We start from the raw sequence: 21603 nt of genomic DNA, 5'->3' as shown, positions 1-21603 counted from the left end.
TTTCATCGAATTTAGTTTGTTTATGTTTTGAAAGTGTTTTAGAGATATATTTGAATATTAATATGGTGCTTTCTTGTGCTGATTTTAATTGTGCGGAAAGGCACAAGAAAACAGAAAGCGCATTGGTTTATAATTGAGTTATTTCATGTACTGAGTTTAGGTTCCCGAACGATAAAATAATGAAAAAAAAGGTGAAAGTATTGAAAAGAAAGAACTACAATCCTTCTACTCTTCCAAGACTTTATAGAAATCATTTAAAAAGTGACTATAAATGAAAGGGGAACGAAAATATTGAATTTGATGACAGAGTTTTTTGTTTCAACTTCAAGTATTCTCCACAGAAAGTATTACCTGGAATTAATTCTGTTACTGAAAGTATGAAACAAAATTATTTAAATTTTATCATATGATTAATGGTATTATTACCTCAGAAGCTTGTGTTGGATCAGTTCGAGTACAATCAATTCTGTCTATACTTGACCTCTCAATTTTTGGAAGATTCAACAGATTACCCAAGCGAGCGTAGAACGCTTGAATTAAGTAGCTAAATTAGAAAGAGGTATGTATGTAGAAATCGTTTTTTTTTATATAATAAATTGCAGTTGTACAGATTGAGGATTGTAGAAAAAATTGAATATTTGAAATGATTCTTTAATCCGGTTTGCTATATTTTTTTATTTTCATAACTGTATATTATTGAATAATACATAAAATCATAGTATAGATAAATATTTTGTGATCTATCGACTGTACTGATTTTAGATATAGAACTCATTTGCAAACATGATTTTTCGTGTACATTTTATTCCATGTGGAAAATATTTCATTAATTGAAACGTTAACGGGTTCATTTACACTTCCATAATTAAATTGATGATTATAAGCTTCGTGAATTTTATTGTTTTTATTGGTCAATCGAACAAGAAGCGGGAATAGGGGTGTGACCTCACCACCCTACCACATTCGATTTTTAATAATTAATTACGGAAAAACTGCAGTACTTAGAGAGATGAAACAAAATACACAGTTTTTCAATTTGAAATTTCTATCAAGTGAACTATAAACCAAAAATCATGAAACAAGCTCATTGACGCGAGCGTGGTGAGCTTGACACTATACCCCACCGTCAGTCGTAAGTATGTGGATTGTATTGGAAATATTCCATTATGGTATAGTTCAGTTTGCAGCTTGGCAATCCCAAAATGCCCAGAAGGCCTGATGCGTTAACTCATTTCTGTAAAGATTTTGGAAACATTTTTCGAAATCCGGTTATTTAATTTGTGAGACAAGAACTACTTTGAAGTTGACATTAGTATCTCAAAAGACAAAAAACAATCCTCTTGTTTCAACGCTATTAATGTATTAACTCGAGTAAGAAAACTTAATATTCAACACAATCAAGAAAGAGAAGAATTAAATGAGGACTGATAACATGAAATTTTTATAATGGTTTTACTCAATTGTCACCAGAGATTCTACACGTCTTGGGCGGTCGGTAGCAATTTCTTCAATCTGGTTCCTAACTAATTGTAATGAATCAAATTTCAAAATTTGAAAGATTTTTTCATTACATTTCACATTTTGAATTACGTTTCCAACTATTCAATGAAATCAAAGTTGGGAATTCCATACATTGAAATATATCAGTAAGATCAATTGTGATGACTTCATTTTGTGCTCATAATCAATGCCGATTTCAATTCATGAAATTTCAACCCACTTTCAGTGGCCATTGTAAAAGAGGAGTTAATTATTTTTAAAAATTTAATTTTAAAAGTCGAAGGCTTTGGTGTATATAAAAAAAACTTAAAGTAAATTAAACCAGTGTGGAAAAAGATGTATTTAATTGTCAGAATAAGGTTGATAAATAGGCAACAATATACGATCGATTACTTTCGAAAACACATATCCAACTTCTTGTTATTTCAAAGGTTGAGCTTGGTAGAAAATATGTTCAAAATAGTGAAATCTAATTTTGAGTGAGTACTTTCCAAAGGAATTTGTACAATCCGTTTTCTAACTCATTTTGAATTGACTTTCATCATTCCACTTCATATTATTAATTGGGATTTTCAATATTTTAATATATTATAGATTTTGTTTCGATAAATTCCGAAGTAAATTATGAAATTTACTTCGGAGGTTGTAGTTCAAAAGGAACTAATGAAGATTCATGGATTATTTTTTTATTAACACAATTGGATACATCAGTATATGACAACATAATGATACCTGATACCTTGGCCATAATGAAATGGCATCAATAGAGTGATATGGAGCAAAGGCTGCAGTTGCCGACTTCGGTATGTATAGAAAAACCAGAAGTACCTATAAATAGTTATTCAATAATAACTATTATGAAAGAACAATAAAGTGGCTTTGTTTGTCATCGAGTTGAACTTCGCATTTTATTCTCAATTCATTCAACATTGACAGAACAATGTAAAAAATATATATCTGAGAATAATAAAGATGTTATTATTATTATTTCGCTATTCAATTCCAGTATCTTTCTAATACATTGTAATATACTGCATGAAAGCATTGGGTACTACTGCATTATCAAGAGCAAATTTGATTCAAGATTCACCAGTTCAATTTTGTGAAAATTCAATCCACTTTCAGAAGCTAATCCATAATTTTAAAAATTATGTGTTGTGACTTGTTCTAGTATAAACAAGAGAAAGGTGAAAATTAAGGAGATTTAAAAGCTAAAAACGGATTTTTGGGATGTAAGTACTACGACGAAATGTTCACCAAATAAAACAAGCATCGATTATATAAGTACAAGTGTCTTTATCAAAATCTATATTTTTTTTATTTGAAATGTTCGGTTATCATTTGTGGTATTGATCAACTGACAGGTATGAAATCATTCTCGTTACAGTTATTAATACTTTCAGTTGTTTCGAAAATGATCGAAATAAAAAATATATATTGCCAGTATTCAGGAAATATTCTATAACTTTTTATATAGGTAATTTTTTTATAAACACACTACAAAGCAAGTATATATGGCCACATAATGATACCTGAAATATTGTCCTTTGAGATAATGACTTTGAAATTTTGAAGTGTGTGAATTGTGTATGTGGCCACAAAATGACATCAGTGGGTTAACCTGCACTTACCGTTGAAATGTGGTCATAACAACAGATGTCTGTTTTGATGAAAAGTCACTGGCTTCGGTGTGTAAAGAAAAATCGGAAATAGCTGGTTATTCACCTAATACGCCTGGTCATAATAACTTCGAAGACCCCACAATTCACACCAGGGCGTGGTGTCCACACTACTATTGTGCGACAGGTATGTGTGTGCGTGTATGTGTTATCTATGCCAACTATTTTGTACACATGAAGGATTATACTAAATCCACTCCGTGTATGCAATCTATCCTTCATTATCATGAAGGATATCTTTACCGTATATGCAAATTCCAATGTCATTACCCCCTTCCCCTCCACTGTCACTTACTGACTAGATGAGCTCACAGATTAGTTGATGTTCAGACATGTGTAGTCTGTAAAGGTTGTTTGTACTTGGGACACTTGAAGAATAATCTGCATTACCGTGACCCTCGCCCAAGATCGAAAGTTATGACGTCACACACCCCCAATATCTCAAAGAAAATGAATACAGTTTCAGCTATTCACCAGACATATCGTTCAAGGTCAAAACTAATTATGCACCAGACATATCGTTCAAGTTCAAAACCATGCACCAGATGCATAACAAATTATTTGAGTTGCTCCAGATGTATTGTTCAAGGTCACCCTGATCACATCACTTATCACTAATGACGTCATAGTGGCGTCATAGCTTAGTACCTGCTCAAATCTCCACAGGTACTTGGTATTTCTTACCTGTTTACAGGTAAATAGGATTTCTTATCTATAAAAGGTTAGTCCAAACAGAAGAAAATCATTCATCGTCATATATTGGTGCTGAGTGGAACAACAACATATAGAAATCGTTATACCTAATTTGTGCTTGGGGAAAAATACCGTTCATTCTCTATTCTGTTCTTTTCCTGTTTGTGGTTTCTAGTTTTGGCCATTTCGGATATTTTGAACTTAAAAGAAGGTAAGCTTATATAGCTTTCTACTAAATGAATAATTTCATTATCATTATTTCAAATTGAATTATGTTATTAAAGTTTTTTCACTTTGTACTCACATATTGTTCTTTCATTTCAGGTCTTGAACAATGGCGAATGTAGATACTCTTTTGGACTACGAAGATGAAGTGAATACCGATCAGACTACCGCTGAGCCCACAACTAATGAAGTACAGGAGGAAGGGGCCAAAGGAGCTTACGTATCCATACACAGTTCAGGCTTTAGAGATTTTTTATTGAAATCGGAAATTCTAAGAGCTGTTGTTGACTGCGGTTTTGAACACCCTTCAGAAGTTCAGCACGAATGTATTCCTCAGGCAGTCATTGGTATGGACATTTTATGTCAAGCCAAATCGGGTATGGGCAAGACGGCAGTGTTCGTTCTGGCAACATTGCAACAACTGGAACCAGCAGATAATGTTGTTAACGTTTTGGTGATGTGCCACACTCGCGAACTGGCCGTCCAAATCGGCAATGAGTACAAGAGGTTTAGTAAATACATGTCCAGTGTCGAGGTGGGCGTCTTTTTCGGAGGTATGCCTATTGCTAACGACGAAGAAATATTGAGAAACAAATGTCCGCACATTGTTGTAGGTACGCCTGGACGTATTCTGGCGCTCGTTAAGTCAAAGAAGCTAGTCCTTAAGAACCTGAAACATTTCATCCTTGACGAGTGTGACAAAATGTTGGAACTATTGGATATGAGGCGAGACGTCCAGGAAATATACAGAAGCACCCCTCACACCAAGCAAGTTATGATGTTCAGTGCCACACTCGGCCGTGACATTAGGCAAGTGTGCAAGAAATTCATGCAAGAGCCACTGGAGGTATATGTAGATGATGAAGCCAAACTGACGTTGCATGGATTACAACAGCATTACGTTAAACTCAAAGAAAATGAAAAGAATAAAAAATTATTTGAGTTACTCGATGTTCTCGAATTCAATCAGGTGGTAATTTTTGTGAAGGCCGCTAAAAGGTGTGTAGCTTTGGAACAGTTGCTGACTGAAGAGAATTTCCCAGCCATCGGAATTCACAGAGGAATGGACCAGAAAGAGAGGCTGTCTCGGTATGAGCAGTTCAAAGATTTCCGGAAGAGAATATTGGTAGCTACGAATCTCTTTGGGCGTGGCATGGACATTGAAAGGGTCAACATTGCCTTCAACTATGATATGCCAGAAAACTCCGATACCTACTTACACAGAGTGGCTAGAGCAGGCCGGTTTGGTTCAAAAGGTTTGGCCATCACTTTCGTTTCTGGAGAGGAGGATGTCAAGATTTTGAAAAAGGTCCAAGAGAGATTTGATGTTGCTATTACAGAGTTACCTGATGAAATTGATCTCAGCTACTACATTGAGGGTCGATAATCCTGTGAATGAAGACTGCCTGATGAATGGTCCGGTGTTTGCTATGTCCTTTGTGCTTTATATTTCATGTAATTTTTAATGTGATTCAGTTGAGAAAATATAATTTGTTAATATAGATAGGCTGTATGTTTAATTGGATACATGGGGTTTGGTGGAAAAACTCTCACAGGTGGGAACCTGTGAACCAATTGGAGGACCTCTCTCTTTTCAACAAACTTGGTTACCAGATGTTAGTCAGATATAGGGTAATTCCGGCGGAGATGGCCCTAGTAACTTTAAAACTCTGCTGTGAAAGAATTATAATGAATAAAACATTAATTAACACAAAAAATTTAACTTTAGTTATAATTCTCATTAAATGTTATCGATAAATCACATACACAGTTCAGGCTTTAAAGATTTTTTATTGAAATCGGAAATTTTAAGAGCTGTTGTTGACTGCGGTTTTGAACACCCTTCAGGAGTTCAACACGAATGTATTCCTCAGGCAGTCATTGGTATGGACATTTTATGTCAAGCCAAATCGGGTATGGGCGAAACGGCAGTGTTTGTTCTGGCAACAACTGGAACCAGCAGATAATGTTGTTAACGCAGATAATGTTGTTTTTTTTTTGTTTATTAGCCCAGAAGAATAGCATTTCAAAATACGACGAATGATTTTTTTGCACTGAAAAGGTCCAATCGTATTATAAAGCAACAGGAGAGTCAAGATGGAGATGGAGGTTTGCTTTAGCTTCACTATTCATATAATTAGGTACTATTTGGGCACAATTTGAGAACTTTTTATTACAATGATTAAATTTGTACACTACTAGTTGTATAAAATGATTTTTATTAACCTCTGCGACGCCAGTGGAATTACTCTTATGAATCTAATTACATCCATAATAGCCTAAGTTTGATAAGTGAAATATATTCTAAGCAGTTTATATCTTCTATTAATTATCTGCGAGCGCTTTCGACAGTTGGTAGTACTGTCATCATCTGGCACTCCTCAAACTGACAGTTTGTTCAGTATTAGTTCAGTAGTGACAGTATTAGTGACAGTTTGAGGAGTGCCAGATGATGACTGTACTACCAACTGTCGAAAGCGCTCGCAGATAATTAATAGAAGATATAAAGCTTCAAATCCTTTTTATAGAATTTAATATTGAAATATATATATATATATATATATATATATATATATATATATATATATATATATATATATATATATATATATTTATATATATATATATATATATATATATATATATATATATATATATATATATATATATATATATATATATATCTTTATATCTTCTATTAATTATCTGCGAGCGCTTTCGACAGTTGGTAGTACAGTCATCATCTGGCACTCCTCAAACTGTCACTAATACTGTCACTACTGAACTAATACTGAACAAACTGTCAGTTTGAGGAGTGCCAGATGATGACAGTACTACCAACTGTCGAAAGCGCTCGCAGATAATTAATAGAAGATATAAACTGCTTAGAATATATTTCACTTATCAAACTTAGGCTATTATGGATGTAATTAGATTCATAAGAGTAATTCCACTGGCGTCGCAGAGGTTAATAAAAATCATTTTATACAACTAGTAGTGTACAAATTTAATCATTGTAATAAAAAGTTCTCAAATTGTGCCCAAATAGTACCTAATTATATGAATAGTGAAGCTAAAGCAAACCTCCATCTCCATCTTGACTCTCCTGTTGCTTTATAATACGATTGGACCTTTTCAGTGCAAAAAAATCATTCGTCGTATTTTGAAATGCTATTCTTCTGGGCTAATAAACAAAAAAAAACATTTGAGTGTTGGTTATAAGGAATGCACCATATAGATCGATTCTTTCTAACGAAACTACTGATATTCATTGCATTTCGCATGATCCGGGCTAGAAATCACAAGTTGAAAGGTAAATATTTCAACTTCTTACAAAGTATTTAGTCTGAATGGTTTGACGGATAGCAAATAACTTGGGGCACAACATACCGAAAAGTATCCCCTAACAGTGAACAAAGAAAACACTGAAATATATATATTTGAATAACATCTAGTAACCAGGTTTGTTGAACAGAAAGAGTTCCTCCAGTCGGTTCATAGGATCTTACCTGTAAGTTTTTTCCACAAAACTCCATGTATGCAATTAAATATACAGCCTATGTATATTAACAAATTATATTTATTCAATTGAATCACATTTCGAAATAACTTTTGAAATATAAAGTACAAAAAACATAGCAAATACCGGACCAATCTTTTCTGGCATATCATAGTTGAAGACAATGTTGACCGTCAAGGATGAAATGTTTTAGGTTCTTGACGACTAGCTTTCTTGACCTAACAAGCGCCAAAATACGTCCGGGCGTTCCTACAACAATGTGGGGATATTTGTTTTTCAATATTCCTTCGTCGTTAGCAATAGGCATACCTCCGAAAAAGATGCCCACCTCGACACTGGGCATGTATTTGCTAAATTTCTTGTACTCATTGCCGATTTGGAAAGCCAGTTCGCGAGTGTGGCACATCACCAAAACGTTAACAACATTATCTGCTGGTTCCAGTTGTTGCCAGAACAAACACTGCCGTTTCGCCCATACCCGATTTGGCTTGACATAAAATGTCCATACCAATGACTGCCTGAGGAATACATTCGTGTTGAACTCCTGAAGGGTGTTCAAAACCGCAGTCAACAACAGCTCTTAAAATTTCCGATTTCAATAAAAAATCTTTAAAGCCTGAACTGTGTATGTGATTTATCGATAACATTTAATGAGAATTATAACTAAAGTTAAATTTTTTGTGTTAATTAATGTTTTATTCATTATAATTCTTTCACAGCAGAGTTTTAAAGTTACTAGGGCCATCTCCGCCGGAATTACCCTATATCTGACTAACATCTGGTAACCAAGTTTGTTGAAAAGAGAGAGGTCCTCCAATTGGTTCACAGGTTCCCACCTGTGAGAGTTTTTCCACCAAACCCCATGTATCCAATTAAACATACAGCCTATCTATATTAACAAATTATATTTTCTCAACTGAATCACATTAAAAATTACATGAAATATAAAGCACAAAGGACATAGCAAACACCGGACCATTCATCAGGCAGTCTTCATTCACAGGATTATCGACCCTCAATGTAGTAGCTGAGATCAATTTCATCAGGTAACTCTGTAATAGCAACATCAAATCTCTCTTGGACCTTTTTCAAAATCTTGACATCCTCCTCTCCAGAAACGAAAGTGATGGCCAAACCTTTTGAACCAAACCGGCCTGCTCTAGCCACTCTGTGTAAGTAGGTATCGGAGTTTTCTGGCATATCATAGTTGAAGGCAATGTTGACCCTTTCAATGTCCATGCCACGCCCAAAGAGATTCGTAGCTACCAATATTCTCTTCCGGAAATCTTTGAACTGCTCATACCGAGACAGCCTCTCTTTCTGGTCCATTCCTCTGTGAATTCCGATGGCTGGGAAATTCTCTTCAGTCAGCAACTGTTCCAAAGCTACACACCTTTTAGCGGCCTTCACAAAATTACCACCTGATTGAATTCGAGAACATCGAGTAACTCAAATAATTTTTTATTCTTTTCATTTTCTTTGAGTTTAACGTAATGCTGTTGTAATCCATGCAACGTCAGTTTGGCTTCATCATCTACATATACCTCCAGTGGCTCTTGCATGAATTTCTTGCACACTTGCCTAATGTCACGGCCGAGTGTGGCACTGAACATCATAACTTGCTTGGTGTGAGGGGTGCTTCTGTATATTTCCTGGACGTCTCGCCTCATATCCAATAGTTCCAACATTTTATCACACTCGTCAAGGATGAAATGTTTCAGGTTCTTAAGGACTAGCTTCTTTGACTTAACGAGCGCCAGAATACGTCCAGGCGTACCTACAACAATGTGCGGACATTTGTTTCTCAATATTTCTTCGTCGTTAGCAATAGGCATACCTCCGAAAAAGACGCCCACCTCGACACTGGACATGTATTTACTAAACCTCTTGTACTCATTGCCGATTTGGACGGCCAGTTCGCGAGTGTGGCACATCACCAAAACGTTAACAACATTATCTGCTGGTTCCAGTTGTTGCAATGTTGCCAGAACGAACACTGCCGTCTTGCCCATACCCGATTTGGCTTGACATAAAATGTCCATACCAATGACTGCCTGAGGAATACATTCGTGCTGAACTTCTGAAGGGTGTTCAAAACCGCAGTCAACAACAGCTCTTAGAATTTCCGATTTCAATAAAAAATCTCTAAAGCCTGAACTGTGTATGGATACGTAAGCTCCTTTGGCCCCTTCCTCCTGTACTTCATTAGTTGTGGGCTCAGCGGTAGTCTGATCGGTATTCACTTCATCTTCGTAGTCCAAAAGAGTATCTACATTCGCCATTGTTCAAGACCTGAAATGAAAGAACAATATGTGAGTACAAAGTGAAAAAACTTTAATAACATAATTCAATTTGAAATAATGATAATGAAATTATTCATTTAGTAGAAAGCTATATAAGCTTACCTTCTTTTAAGTTCAAAATATCCGAAATGGCCAAAACTAGAAACCACAAACAGGAAAAGAACAGAATAGAGAATGAACGGTATTTTTCCCCAAGCACAAATTAGGTATAACGATTTCTATATGTTGTTGTTCCACTCAGAACCAATATATGACGATGAATGATTTTCTTCTGTTTGGACTAACCTTTTATAGATAAGAAATCCTATTTACCTGTAAACAGGTAAGAAATACCAAGTACCTGTGGAGATTTGAGCAGGTACTAAGCTATGACGCCACTATGACGTCATTAGTGATAAGTGATGTGATCAGGGTGACCTTGAACAATACATCTGGAGCAACTCAAATAATTTGTTATGCATCTGGTGCATGGTTTTGAACTTGAACGATATGTCTGGTGCATAATTAGTTTTGACCTTGAACGATATGTCTGGTGAATAGCTGAAAATGTATTCATTTTCTTTGAGATATTGGGGGTGTGTGACGTCATAACTTTTGATCTTGGGCGAGGGTCACGGTAATGCAGATTATTCTTCAAGTGTCCCAAGTACCTACAAACAACCTTTACAGACTACACATGTCTGAACATCAACTCCTTCAACTAATCTGTGAGCTCATCTAGTCAGTAAGTGACAGTGGAGGGGAAGGGGGTAATGACATTGGAATTTGCATATACGGTAAAGATATCCTTTATGATAATGAAGGATAGATTGCATACACGGAGTGGATTTAGTATAATCCTTCATGTGTACAAAATAGTTGGCATAGATAACACATACACGCACACACATACCTGTCTCACAATAGTAGTGTGGACACCACGCCCTGGTGTGAATTGTGGGGTCTTCGAAGTTATTATGACCAGGCGTATTAGGTGATTTTTCTTTACACACCGAAGCCAGTGACTTTTCATCAAAACAGACATCTGTTGTTATGACCACATTTCAACGGTAACTGCAGGTTAACCCAGTGATGTCATTTTGTGGCCACATACACAATTCACACACTTCAAAATTTCAAAGTCATTATCTCAAAGGACAATATTTCAGGTATCATTATGTGGCCATATATACTTGCTTTGTAGTGTGTTTATAAAAAAATTACCTATATAAAAAGTTATAGAATATTTCCTGAATACTGGCAATATATATTTTTTATTTCGATCATTTTCGAAACAACTGAAAGTATTAATAACTGTAACGAGAATGATTTCATACCTGTCAGTTGATCAATACCACAAATGATAACCGAACATTTCAAATAAAAAAAATATAGATTTTGATAAAGACACTTGTACTTATATAATCGATGCTTGTTTTATTTGGTGAACATTTCGTCGTAGTACTTACATCCCAAAAATCCGTTTTTAGCTTTTAAATCTCCTTAATTTTCACCTTTCTCTTGTTTATACTAGAGCAAGTCACAACACATAATTTTTAAAATTATGGATTAGCTTCTGAAAGTGGATTGAATTTTCACAAAATTGAACTGGTGAATCTGGAATCAAATTTGCTCTTGATAATGCAGTAGTACCCAATGATTTCATGCAGTATATTACAATGTATTAGAAAGATACTGGAATTGAATAGCGAAATAATAATAATAACATCTTTATTATTCTCAGATATATATTTTTTACATTGTTCTGTCAATGTTGAATGAATTGAGAATAAACTGTACATATATATATATATATATATATATATATATATATATATATATATATATATATACAGGTACTGTATATATATATGTACATATATATGTATATATATATATATATATATATATGTACATATATATATATATATATATATATATATATGTACATATATATATATATATGTACATATATATATATATATATATATATATATATAAATATATATATATATATATATATATATATATATATATATATATATATTTATATATATATATATATACATATATATACAGGGTCCTGCAACAGTGGCGCGGTGTTCCATACCTCTATATAGGAAGCAGATAGGAATCTAATTTTCTATAATATTACCTTATTACTCGAGCTCGACAAAATAAAAATATTGGCGGTCACACAGGGTGTTCGATTTTTTCTGGGCGGATCCCAACTGTGTCTTTTTAAATGGCAACCTATATTTTTTATCGCTTTTTCGGTTTCTTCATAGAAAATAAAATAAACTTTATGTATATCTGCACTTCGAAAATATTGACGGTTTTCGAGATATCTAGCATGACAGGTTTTTTTTTCCAATATTCGTCACTCAGAATATTTGAAATTATAAAGTGGTGCCAAGTCCAGTTGAAATTTTTTTTTTTTGGTCGAATATTCTACATTGGTAACTCTCTCAAACGATATATCTGAAATCGACCTGTGATATACAGGGTATGAAAAACCGCTTGCCAAATATTGTAAATGAAAATTTGCAAAATCTTCCTTATATTAAATGGAACACCCTGTATATTATTGATCCATAAGAAGCGCCAACGAAACCTCTACAAATTTCATTAAGTATTCCCTATGGCTAAGTTCAATAGTTTTTCTTAAATGAGCATTTCTTTCGAAAAATGGTCATTTTTTCAAAGCGAAATCCATTTGACGACTGATAAAAATATACGAAAGATATCTTGTTTCAATTTTGTACATTAGAAGGTGTCCAAACAAATATTTTTTAACGAAATAAATGTATGTACCTATCACTTTTTGCTAAATGGAAAATTATTTTTTCATTGGATTCAGAATTTCACTCATAAATCGTGCAATATCAAACCAAACAAGTTAAAAGAAAGAAACATTATAAATAACTATTTTTTTCATGTTATTATATTCATTCAGAGCTTGAGTTCTAGATATTCAAATTTGTCAACTGACAAATTACAAAACTACAAAAGGGAGAGTTTAATTAAGGTTGATAATGAAACTTTTATGAAATATGTTCAACATGTCTTCCATTTTCTTGAATGCAGAGCTGAAGTCTATGTTTGAAAGACTGTTCTACCCTGCGCAAGACAGCTGGTGTAATGCTGCGAAAAGCATTCGTTATTCTAAGTCGCATATTTTCGGGAGAAGTTGGTGGCTCAACGTAAACCATATTTTTTATGTATCCCCATAAGAAAAAATCTAGTTTCGTCAAATCTGGTGATCTAGCGGGCCACCGTACAGGCCCATTCCGTCCTATCCATTTATTGGGAAATACTTCATTTAGATGATCTCTCACTTCTGCCGAATAGTGAGCAGGTGCACCATCATGTTGTAACCACATTCTATTGCGGAGGTCAAGAGGAATATCATCTAACAAACCTGGTAAATCATTTCGTAAGAAATTGAGATACATTGCACCATTCATATGTCCCCCAAAAAAGTATGGACCAATTATATATTCTCCAATGATGCCTCCCCAGACATTTATCGACCACCTATGTTGATAATCCACCTGTCTCAATAAGTGAGGATTTTCTGTCGCATAATAATGGTAATTATGTCGATTTACAAATCCATTTTTATGGAATGTCGATTCATCCGACCATAAAATATTATTGAAAAAATATTCGATTCGACGAATTTTGTTCATGGCCCAATTGCAAAATCTCACTCTTTTCTCGAAATCAGCATACAGTAGGTAGTTCTTGATGTAACTGAACGTGGTATGGATGCAAGTGATGTTTCTTCAATACTCGTTGCACTGATCTCTCACTTATATCCACTATTTCCCCAATTTGTCGTTGACTCCTACTAGGATCTTCTTCAACAGCAAGAAGAACTTGCAATTCATTATCTTCATTAGTAGCTGGCTTGATGCGCTCATGTTTGGAATAATTAATAGATCCAGTTTCAACGAATCGTCCCAAGACCTTTCGGAAAGATCTTTCATCTGGATGCCTTCTATCTGGATACCGTTGAGAATAAATTCTACTTGCCAATAAACAATTCCTGTCTGATTCACCTAATATGAAAATCATATCAATCAAATCAATTTTTGATAACAACATTCTGAAGAAATTATACCGACAGTTCAACTTCACGATTGACTAAAAATTTCAATATTCATTTGCAGCCAAATATTTTGTTCTGTCATTTGCCAGACTACTTGATTTCCAATAAATATTTCATTCGCTGAAAGGTTGTTTTAGACCGAAAGAATATGGCACAAATTCCGAGATTTTTGAAATTATTGTAACTATTCAAGAACGTCCATTTTGTGGTGTAATTCGCAACTTGTTTATCTAGCAACAGGTAATTTTAGGAATGGGCGATATTTTAAGGAAAGGGTATTTTTTGTATATTCTTATCAGTCGTCAAATGGATTTCGCTTTGAAAAAATGACCATTTTTCGAAAGAAATGCTCATTTAAGAAAAACTATTGAACTTAGCCATAGGGAATACTTAATGAAATTTGTAGAGGTTTCGTTGGCGCTTCTTATGGATCAATAATATACAGGGTGTTCCATTTAATATAAGGAAGATTTTGCAAATTTTCATTTACAATATTTTGCAAGCGGTTTTTCATACCCTGTATATCACAGGTCGATTTCAGATATATCGTTTGAGAGAGTTACCAATGTAGAATATTCGACCAAAAAAAAATTTCAACTGGACTTGGCACCACTTTATAATTTCAAATATTCTGAGTGACGAATATTGGAAAAAAAACCTGTCATGCTAGATATCTCGAAAACCATCAATATTTTCGAAGTGCAGATATACATAAAGTTTATTTTATTTTCTATGAAGAAACCGAAAAAGCGATAAAAAATATAGGTTGCCATTTAAAAAGACACAGTTGGGATCCGCCCAGAAAAAATCGAACACCCTGTGTGACCGCCAATATTTTTATTTTGTCGAGCTCGAGCAATAAGGTAATATTATAGAAAATTAGATTCCTATCTGCTTCCTATATAGAGATATGGAACACCGCGCCACTGTTGCAGGACCCTGTATATATATGTTAACTCGAAGATTGTCACGGATAAAGTATGATGAGCTGTTTTTTCGGGTTTCGCTCCGTGTTCTGTGTATTTTCTCCCCATAAGGATTATTTTCACAGCGTTTCGGCAAAGTCTCATTTGCCATCTTCTGGTGATGTCTGGTTTTTTCAACTAGACTGATTGGTTCGAACTCTGTGTCTAAATTTATAGGGATGGATGTTTCCCTTTACCTGCGTTGCTGCCACTACCTGTGTTTGCTCGACTACCTGTTTTGGTCCTATTACCTGAGCTGCCTCTCCTGTCTCTGTTATTGTACCTGTATTGTCATGTACCGAGTTTTGCCTCTGGGGTTGAGCGGTCTGATTGCTTGTGCGAAGCGATAAAACGGATCTCCATGTTGATGGTAATCTTTGCGCATCATCCCTCTTGTTCATATTATTAGGTCGATTTTCAATTTCGATAGCCTCTCTGATTGTTCGTGAGTAAAAGTTTTCGTTGCTTGCTAGCATTTTTGTGTTATCGAAATTGATGTTATGTCCTGTTTGAAGTACGTGTTGGAAGAGAGAAGACGTGGTGACTTTTTCCTTCACTGCTAGTTTGTGTTCATCTTTGCGAATGTTGATTCGTCTGTTGGTCTGGCCGATGTAAGTCCTGTCACAATCATGGCATGGTACTTCATACACTCCTTGTGATTCCAGTGGTATCTGATCCTTGGGATTACGAAGCATGGACCTTATTGTCCGTTCTGGTACGAACGAAGTTGATATGTTATGTCGGTGAAGAATTCTGCTGATTTTATCTGTTGTTCCTGCAATATATGGTAGTGTGGTTGTTATGACCGGTGTATCTCGAGTTTTTTGTTGTTTCCGTGTGGTCTTGGCAGCCACTTTTATACTTCTTTCTGAGTAGTTATTCATTTGTAGAGTTGTTTCGATGGTGTTCAACTCTTGTTGTCTGTGATCGTTGTCTGCCAGCCTCCTCGAACGTGTAATGAGTGTTTTTGCCACCGCGTGAATTTGTTTTGGGTGGTGGTGTGAATTTGCGTTTAGGTACCTATTCGTGTGTGTTGGCTTTCGATATACCGTGTGACCTAATGTTCCTTCCGGCTTTTTCATAATCAGTACATCGAGAAATGCGAGCTGGTTGCCTTCTTCAACTTCCGCATTAAATTTACGAAAGAATTGCTAGAATAACATGAAATAAAATAAGATATAGATTATAACTTGTAAATTAAATTAAATTATGGGTGCATATATAGCTAACTATAAAATCATGATAAATTGAAATGGAAAATGAGCTGTGAATGAAATAGTTGAAGTAATTAATATGCCTGGTCGTATAAATATGCTTACTGCTTACCAAGTAAATAATGCTTTAATTTATATTTGAACTCATTTATATTATATAATTTGAATTCATCAGGCAGAGTATTGTACATTTGGATGGCATTGAAGATAAAACACCTTTGAAAAAATGCAGTTTTGTGCTGAGGCATGGTTAAGGTACATTTGTGTCTGATATTTCGTGAATGTATTTTGTTTTGAATCGAGGAATCAATTTATTGATCAATGCAGGCGGGTTAGGATCATTTAAAAGTTTGTGAGTAAAGGTACCCATGTGGAGCTGCCTTCCATTGTACATCTTGAGCCAGTTGCATTCTACAATTTTATGTGACATATGTTCATATTTTCTAATATCATAAATCAGTCTTGCGCAGCTATTTTGCACTTTTTGTATTCTATCCTCATCGACTTTTGTCAGGCATGGTCCATAAAGAAAATCACAATAGGAGAAGTGGCTCAGGACAAGTAATTCACACAACGTTCGCTTCATTTTGAAACTAAGAATATGATGATTACTGTAAATAAGTTTCGGGGATGCGAAAGATTCACCAATGAGATTTTTTATGTGCTGAGAAAAACGCATGGCTGTATCTAATACTAAACCAAGATTTCTGGCTGAGTCACAGATTTCAAGTGGAGTATTATCAATTTGAAGATCAAAAGTATTCTTCAAGAAGTTCATATTATTTTTACTACCGAAATATAATACTTTGGATTTTTCAGAATTGACTTTCAAGTTGTGTTCTTCTGATAATGTCTTGATTTTATTCAATTCATTGTTCATGATTTCTTCTGCAGTCTCGAAATTTTCAGTACGAAAACTGAGATAAAGCTGTGTATCATCTACAAAAGCTTGAACTTTACAAAGTTCTATTCCATTTAAAATATCTGCAGTATATATAATGAAAAGTAATGGGCCCAGTATAGACCCCTGCGAGACACCTGAAAGAATATCAAGTTTGGATGAGGTCGAATCATTAAAGAATATTCTCTGAGAACGTCTGAGAAAATAATTCCACATTGAAAACGCTGATTTATTATCAGAGCCATAATATCTCAATTTAGCACAAAGCAGTTCATGACTAATGGTATCGAAAGCTTTGGAAAAATCAAGTAACACCAAAACACTACTTAAACCATAGGCTGTTAAAATATCAGTCGTTACAGTTGCTAAAGATGTTTCAGTATTTCTTCCAGGTCTAAAACCACATTGACATTCAGGAAATAAATTTTTTGTAATGAAATAATCATACACTTGAGTATAAAGAAATTTTTATAAAATTTTAGATAGAGCTGGTAGCAAGCTTATAATTCTCAAATCTGCAAAATCTTCAGGGTTATTTTTTTTTGGAATAGGTATGCCAACAGAACTCTTCCATATTACAGGAAAATATGATTTTTCAATGCAGCAATTTATTATAAGGGCAATATATTTATCTATAAAAGGACTGCAATATTACAACATTTCCGCGTTTATACTATCTATTCCAAAAGCATTAGTCCGTGAATTTATTTAGTGCTCTATTTCTCTCTGTTTTCAATACTACAAGATTTTCTGTAAGCCAAGAAGCTGGTTGTTTAGTTATTTTCCTTTGAACTAAGGGAGTATTATTGTCAAATACCGAGATGATAAATTCATTGAAAATTTCAATTTTTTTTTCGATGTTATTCTCAATAATGACATTGTGCCATGGAAGATCATGAAGATCATCTAAAAAATTAGTTACGTTGAAGTGACGAAAGTCACGATATGTTATGATTCTGGGTTTGCTGTGTAGAATAGGAATATTTACTTCTAAAAATGTCAAATCATGATCTGAAATTCCATGTACAGGCAAGGTACCATATTTGTTCACTAAATCAGTATCCGAAACTTAAAATAACATCCAGTAATGTACTAGAAGTGCTAGTAGTTCTTGTTGCAACATTGATAATTTGTGAAAAACCAAATGATTCGAAGCAATGCATAAGTGAATTATCTAAATTGAAGAAATTTACATTGAAATCTCTCAAGCAAGTTATCCAATCCGCAGTGTGATATGTCATAGACAAAATATTATCCACATCTTGTATTACGTCATCCAATAGAGCACTAGGTTGTCTATAAAAACACCGGCAATGAAACTATGTTCTCGGTTTTTGATTTTCAATAAGACATACTCAACAGCACTTTTCATAACCATGTCTACCTGCAAGATTACGCAATTCACGGATACCTTAACATAAGTTGCAACTCCTCCACCCCTACCGATCCTATCCTTGCGGAAGCATGTATACCCAGGAATGTCAACTACATCAGATTCAGTATCCGGACTTAACCATGTCTCAGACAATAACATAATATCAATGTTGTTATCCAATACAATTTCCTTGAAATCATAAAATCCTGTAAAAATTGATCTGATATTTAAATGCCCAATTTTCATTTCATTTATTATTACATATGATTGATAGTGGATACCATTTTCAGAAATTAAAAAAAGTTCACATACAACACTTTATTTATAGAATGGTAAAAGTTGAAGATAAAGTAAAATCAGTTTTTTGTGTTCACAATATGAAATTAGCCAAAACTAGTTTGCACCCGGTATTAGATATAGATATAAATGTAAAGTATTCGTTTATTATAAGAGATAGGAAGAAAGATGTATGCAAGAATAAACAAGAATATAATTCTCAGATAAAAACAGTATGTGAGCTCATTTCAAATTGATAATAAAAATACTTAGAAAAGAAAAGGTTGATTACAATTTACTCAAATCATTTTTATTTTTAATAGCAAGTTTGTTACCATCCTTCAAAGCATAAATGTTCACATTATAAGACCAAACACTTCTAAGCGAAGTTCTATCGATGGCTGCCTCCATGAGTTTGAGTCTATTATCTGTTAAATCTTCCTTCAAGACTATACGCGATCCTTTAAACATTTTCTTTGTGCTGTAGATGTTTTGCTTTATTCTTAAAGTGGCCAACGTCAGCAAGATACATCTCGGCCGATCGATTTTTTTCTTCCAATTCTGGTACACATAAGTATATCTTCTTTACTGATTTTTAAGGCCAAATGTGCTTCAATTACAACTTCAGCTAAATTCTCCTGCTGCCTCTCATCTAATTTGAAAATTCTCAAATTTTGCGATCTAGCCTTTTGATCAATCTCATCGTATTTTTGTAAGAGATACTCATTTTCTGATTTGAGTATAGAAGTTTCTTCTTTTAGCTCCTTAATAACTGCACTATTGAGTACAACTTCTTTGTTCTTATCACTAAGCTTCTGTTCGATTTCAGCAATTTTTTTGCTGAGAGTTTTTGCTACACTGTCCGAAACTTTTTGTGCAATTTGTTCAATGAAATTCTCCTCTTTTGAAATAGCATAATTGATTACTCATTTTTTTAACCCAAGTTTAACCACCATCTTTTCGACCTAAACACGGAGCTCACAACAGATGTGTTTACTCTTCGCCAGCCATAACACATAACCATGATCACATAACACATAAATGTGATCATAAAACAATATCCCTATACCCCATTCAAACGTTCTCGGCATATTATTTACATTGTAGCAACTATATTGGCACACTAGTTCTAATAGAGATGTATGGACGTATCAAATTGAAAATAATTCAGATATAAGTGAAGTATCCACAATGATATCACTCTACAGTGACAACACCTCTAATTGAGGCGAGAGTGGTGAGCTTGACGCTATACCCCACCGTCACTATTTAATGAAATCAAAGTTAGGAATTCCATACTTTGAAAAGATCAATTGTGATGACTTCATTTTGTGCGCATGATCAATTCCGATTTCAATTCATGGAATTTCAAACCACTTCCAATGACCATTGGAGAGAAGGAGTTCATTATTTTCATTAACGCATTCCGCCACACTGTTTATGAATGGCCACATAATTATTGTGGCCACAAAATGATCATTTCCGATGAAAAGTCAGAGGCTTTGGTGTGTATAAAACAACTTAAAGTAAATTGAACCAGTGTGCAAGAAGACGTGTTTAATTGTCAGAATAAGGTTGATCAATCGGCAACAATATACGATCGATTACTTTCCAAAACACATATTCAACTTCTTGTTATTTCAAAGGTTGAGCTTGGTAGAAAATATGTTCAAAATAGTGAAATCTAATTTTGAGTGAGTACTTGAGGAATTCGGTTTCACCGAAAGTGTCGTCATCTTTGTTATTTTTGATATCACACCCTATATTTTACCTCATTTTTGAGTTTTTTTCATGATATAGATTGTGATACATACATTATAGCATATAACCAAAATGAACCGTTTTTGAGTTATCTGAGTTTTTCTAGAAAAAGTGACATATGTAGCCTCTTGAACATACGTCATTTTTATGTAAATTAATATTTAAAATAATATGCGGTGGGCGAATCTCAATATGAAGATTGAACGGATCACGTACCATTTTCACATCCGCTGAATAATCCACAGGGTGCTCAAAAATGCGTGTCCAATGAGTGAATGAGTAGAATAAATAGAGGAATGACGTGCGTCTCCAGACGCCAGAGAGAAATGATAACTTAAACAAATCAAAGTTAAACTATTCAATATTTAAACTGATTACTTCGAGAAAAGCTTAGGTCATTACTTCAATTTTGTGTATAATAATATGATGATAAAAGGAAAGGAAATTTATCAATAAAATCTTTTATTGATTATTTTGCGTATGAACACATATTATATCTACCATAAGCCAATTGTTACTTTTGTAGGATTGAAAAATGATACTAATAATGATGCATACACAAAATTTGCATCATAATATTTAAGCCACGTTTCATTTAATTGAAGAATATTACGTGCTTTTTGATTAGATTTTCATAAGTTTACTTTTATTTACCGATTTATTTTAGTGTCAAAAACAGTTTTTTAGGCGTGAACAAGTGGAGTCGGTATATTGGATGGTGGTCTTCTGCTAACGGGCTATTTTCCAGCTTTTTGATGGGTTTTATCGCAAACTTAGCGATACTTCGCAATGACACCAACCTTATCTTTTGTTATCAAACTCGTCCTCATTGTCAATATTTATCAATAAAGTTTCCTTCTTTTTCGGTTTAGAAGCATCTTCCCTAACTCCACCTGCACATTTCTGGCGTTGTAACTTCGTCTTCGTCGTCACCACCTCCTGGAATGGCACCCTCGAAGTTGATGGGGTTGCCAACGATGTCGATGGGTTCGCCGATGATGAACACGCCTCCATCTCCTGGGTTGAGGTCCATACCTTCTTCGGCTCCGTGGTTGCACCACCACCTCCTGCAACAGCCGCTACCATACACCATACTAC

General features: G+C 34.3%; 2 protein-coding genes across 2 annotated transcripts; one reads left to right on the top strand and one right to left on the bottom strand.

Moving 5' to 3' along the window:
- Nucleotides 1-3929: 3929 nt before the first annotated feature.
- LOC111510082 (ATP-dependent RNA helicase WM6-like) lies at nt 3930-5566 on the top strand. Its single transcript, XM_023165942.2, has 2 exons — nt 3930-4083; nt 4197-5566. The coding sequence occupies exon 2, from the start codon at nt 4207-4209 to the stop codon at nt 5482-5484; it is 1278 nt and encodes a 425-aa protein (XP_023021710.2). The 5' UTR covers nt 3930-4083; nt 4197-4206; the 3' UTR covers nt 5485-5566.
- A 2948-nt stretch (nt 5567-8514) lies between these two features.
- Nucleotides 8515-10157, bottom strand: LOC141481575 (ATP-dependent RNA helicase WM6-like). Its single transcript, XM_074173304.1, is given in 3 exon segments — nt 8515-9032; nt 9035-9909; nt 10023-10157. Coding segments are annotated over 2 exon segments (1275 nt in total). The 5' UTR covers nt 9900-9909; nt 10023-10157; the 3' UTR covers nt 8515-8622.
- Nucleotides 10158-21603: the final 11446 nt, after the last annotated feature.

The sequence above is a fragment of the Leptinotarsa decemlineata genome, unplaced genomic scaffold, assembly GCF_025532065.1.
Source record: "Leptinotarsa decemlineata unplaced genomic scaffold, Ldec_3_MD MMD2_tig00000218_RagTag_RagTag, whole genome shotgun sequence".
Classification (NCBI taxonomy): Eukaryota; Metazoa; Arthropoda; class Insecta; order Coleoptera; family Chrysomelidae; genus Leptinotarsa; species Leptinotarsa decemlineata.
Note: the sequence above shows the minus strand (reverse complement) of the source record. Positions and strands in the feature narration are given on the sequence as shown.

Bases quoted from the DNA above. Each gene is read 5' to 3' on its own strand.
- LOC111510082 (XM_023165942.2), top strand. From the start codon at position 4,207: ATGGCGAATGTAGATACTCTTTTGGACTACGAAGATGAAGTGAATACC.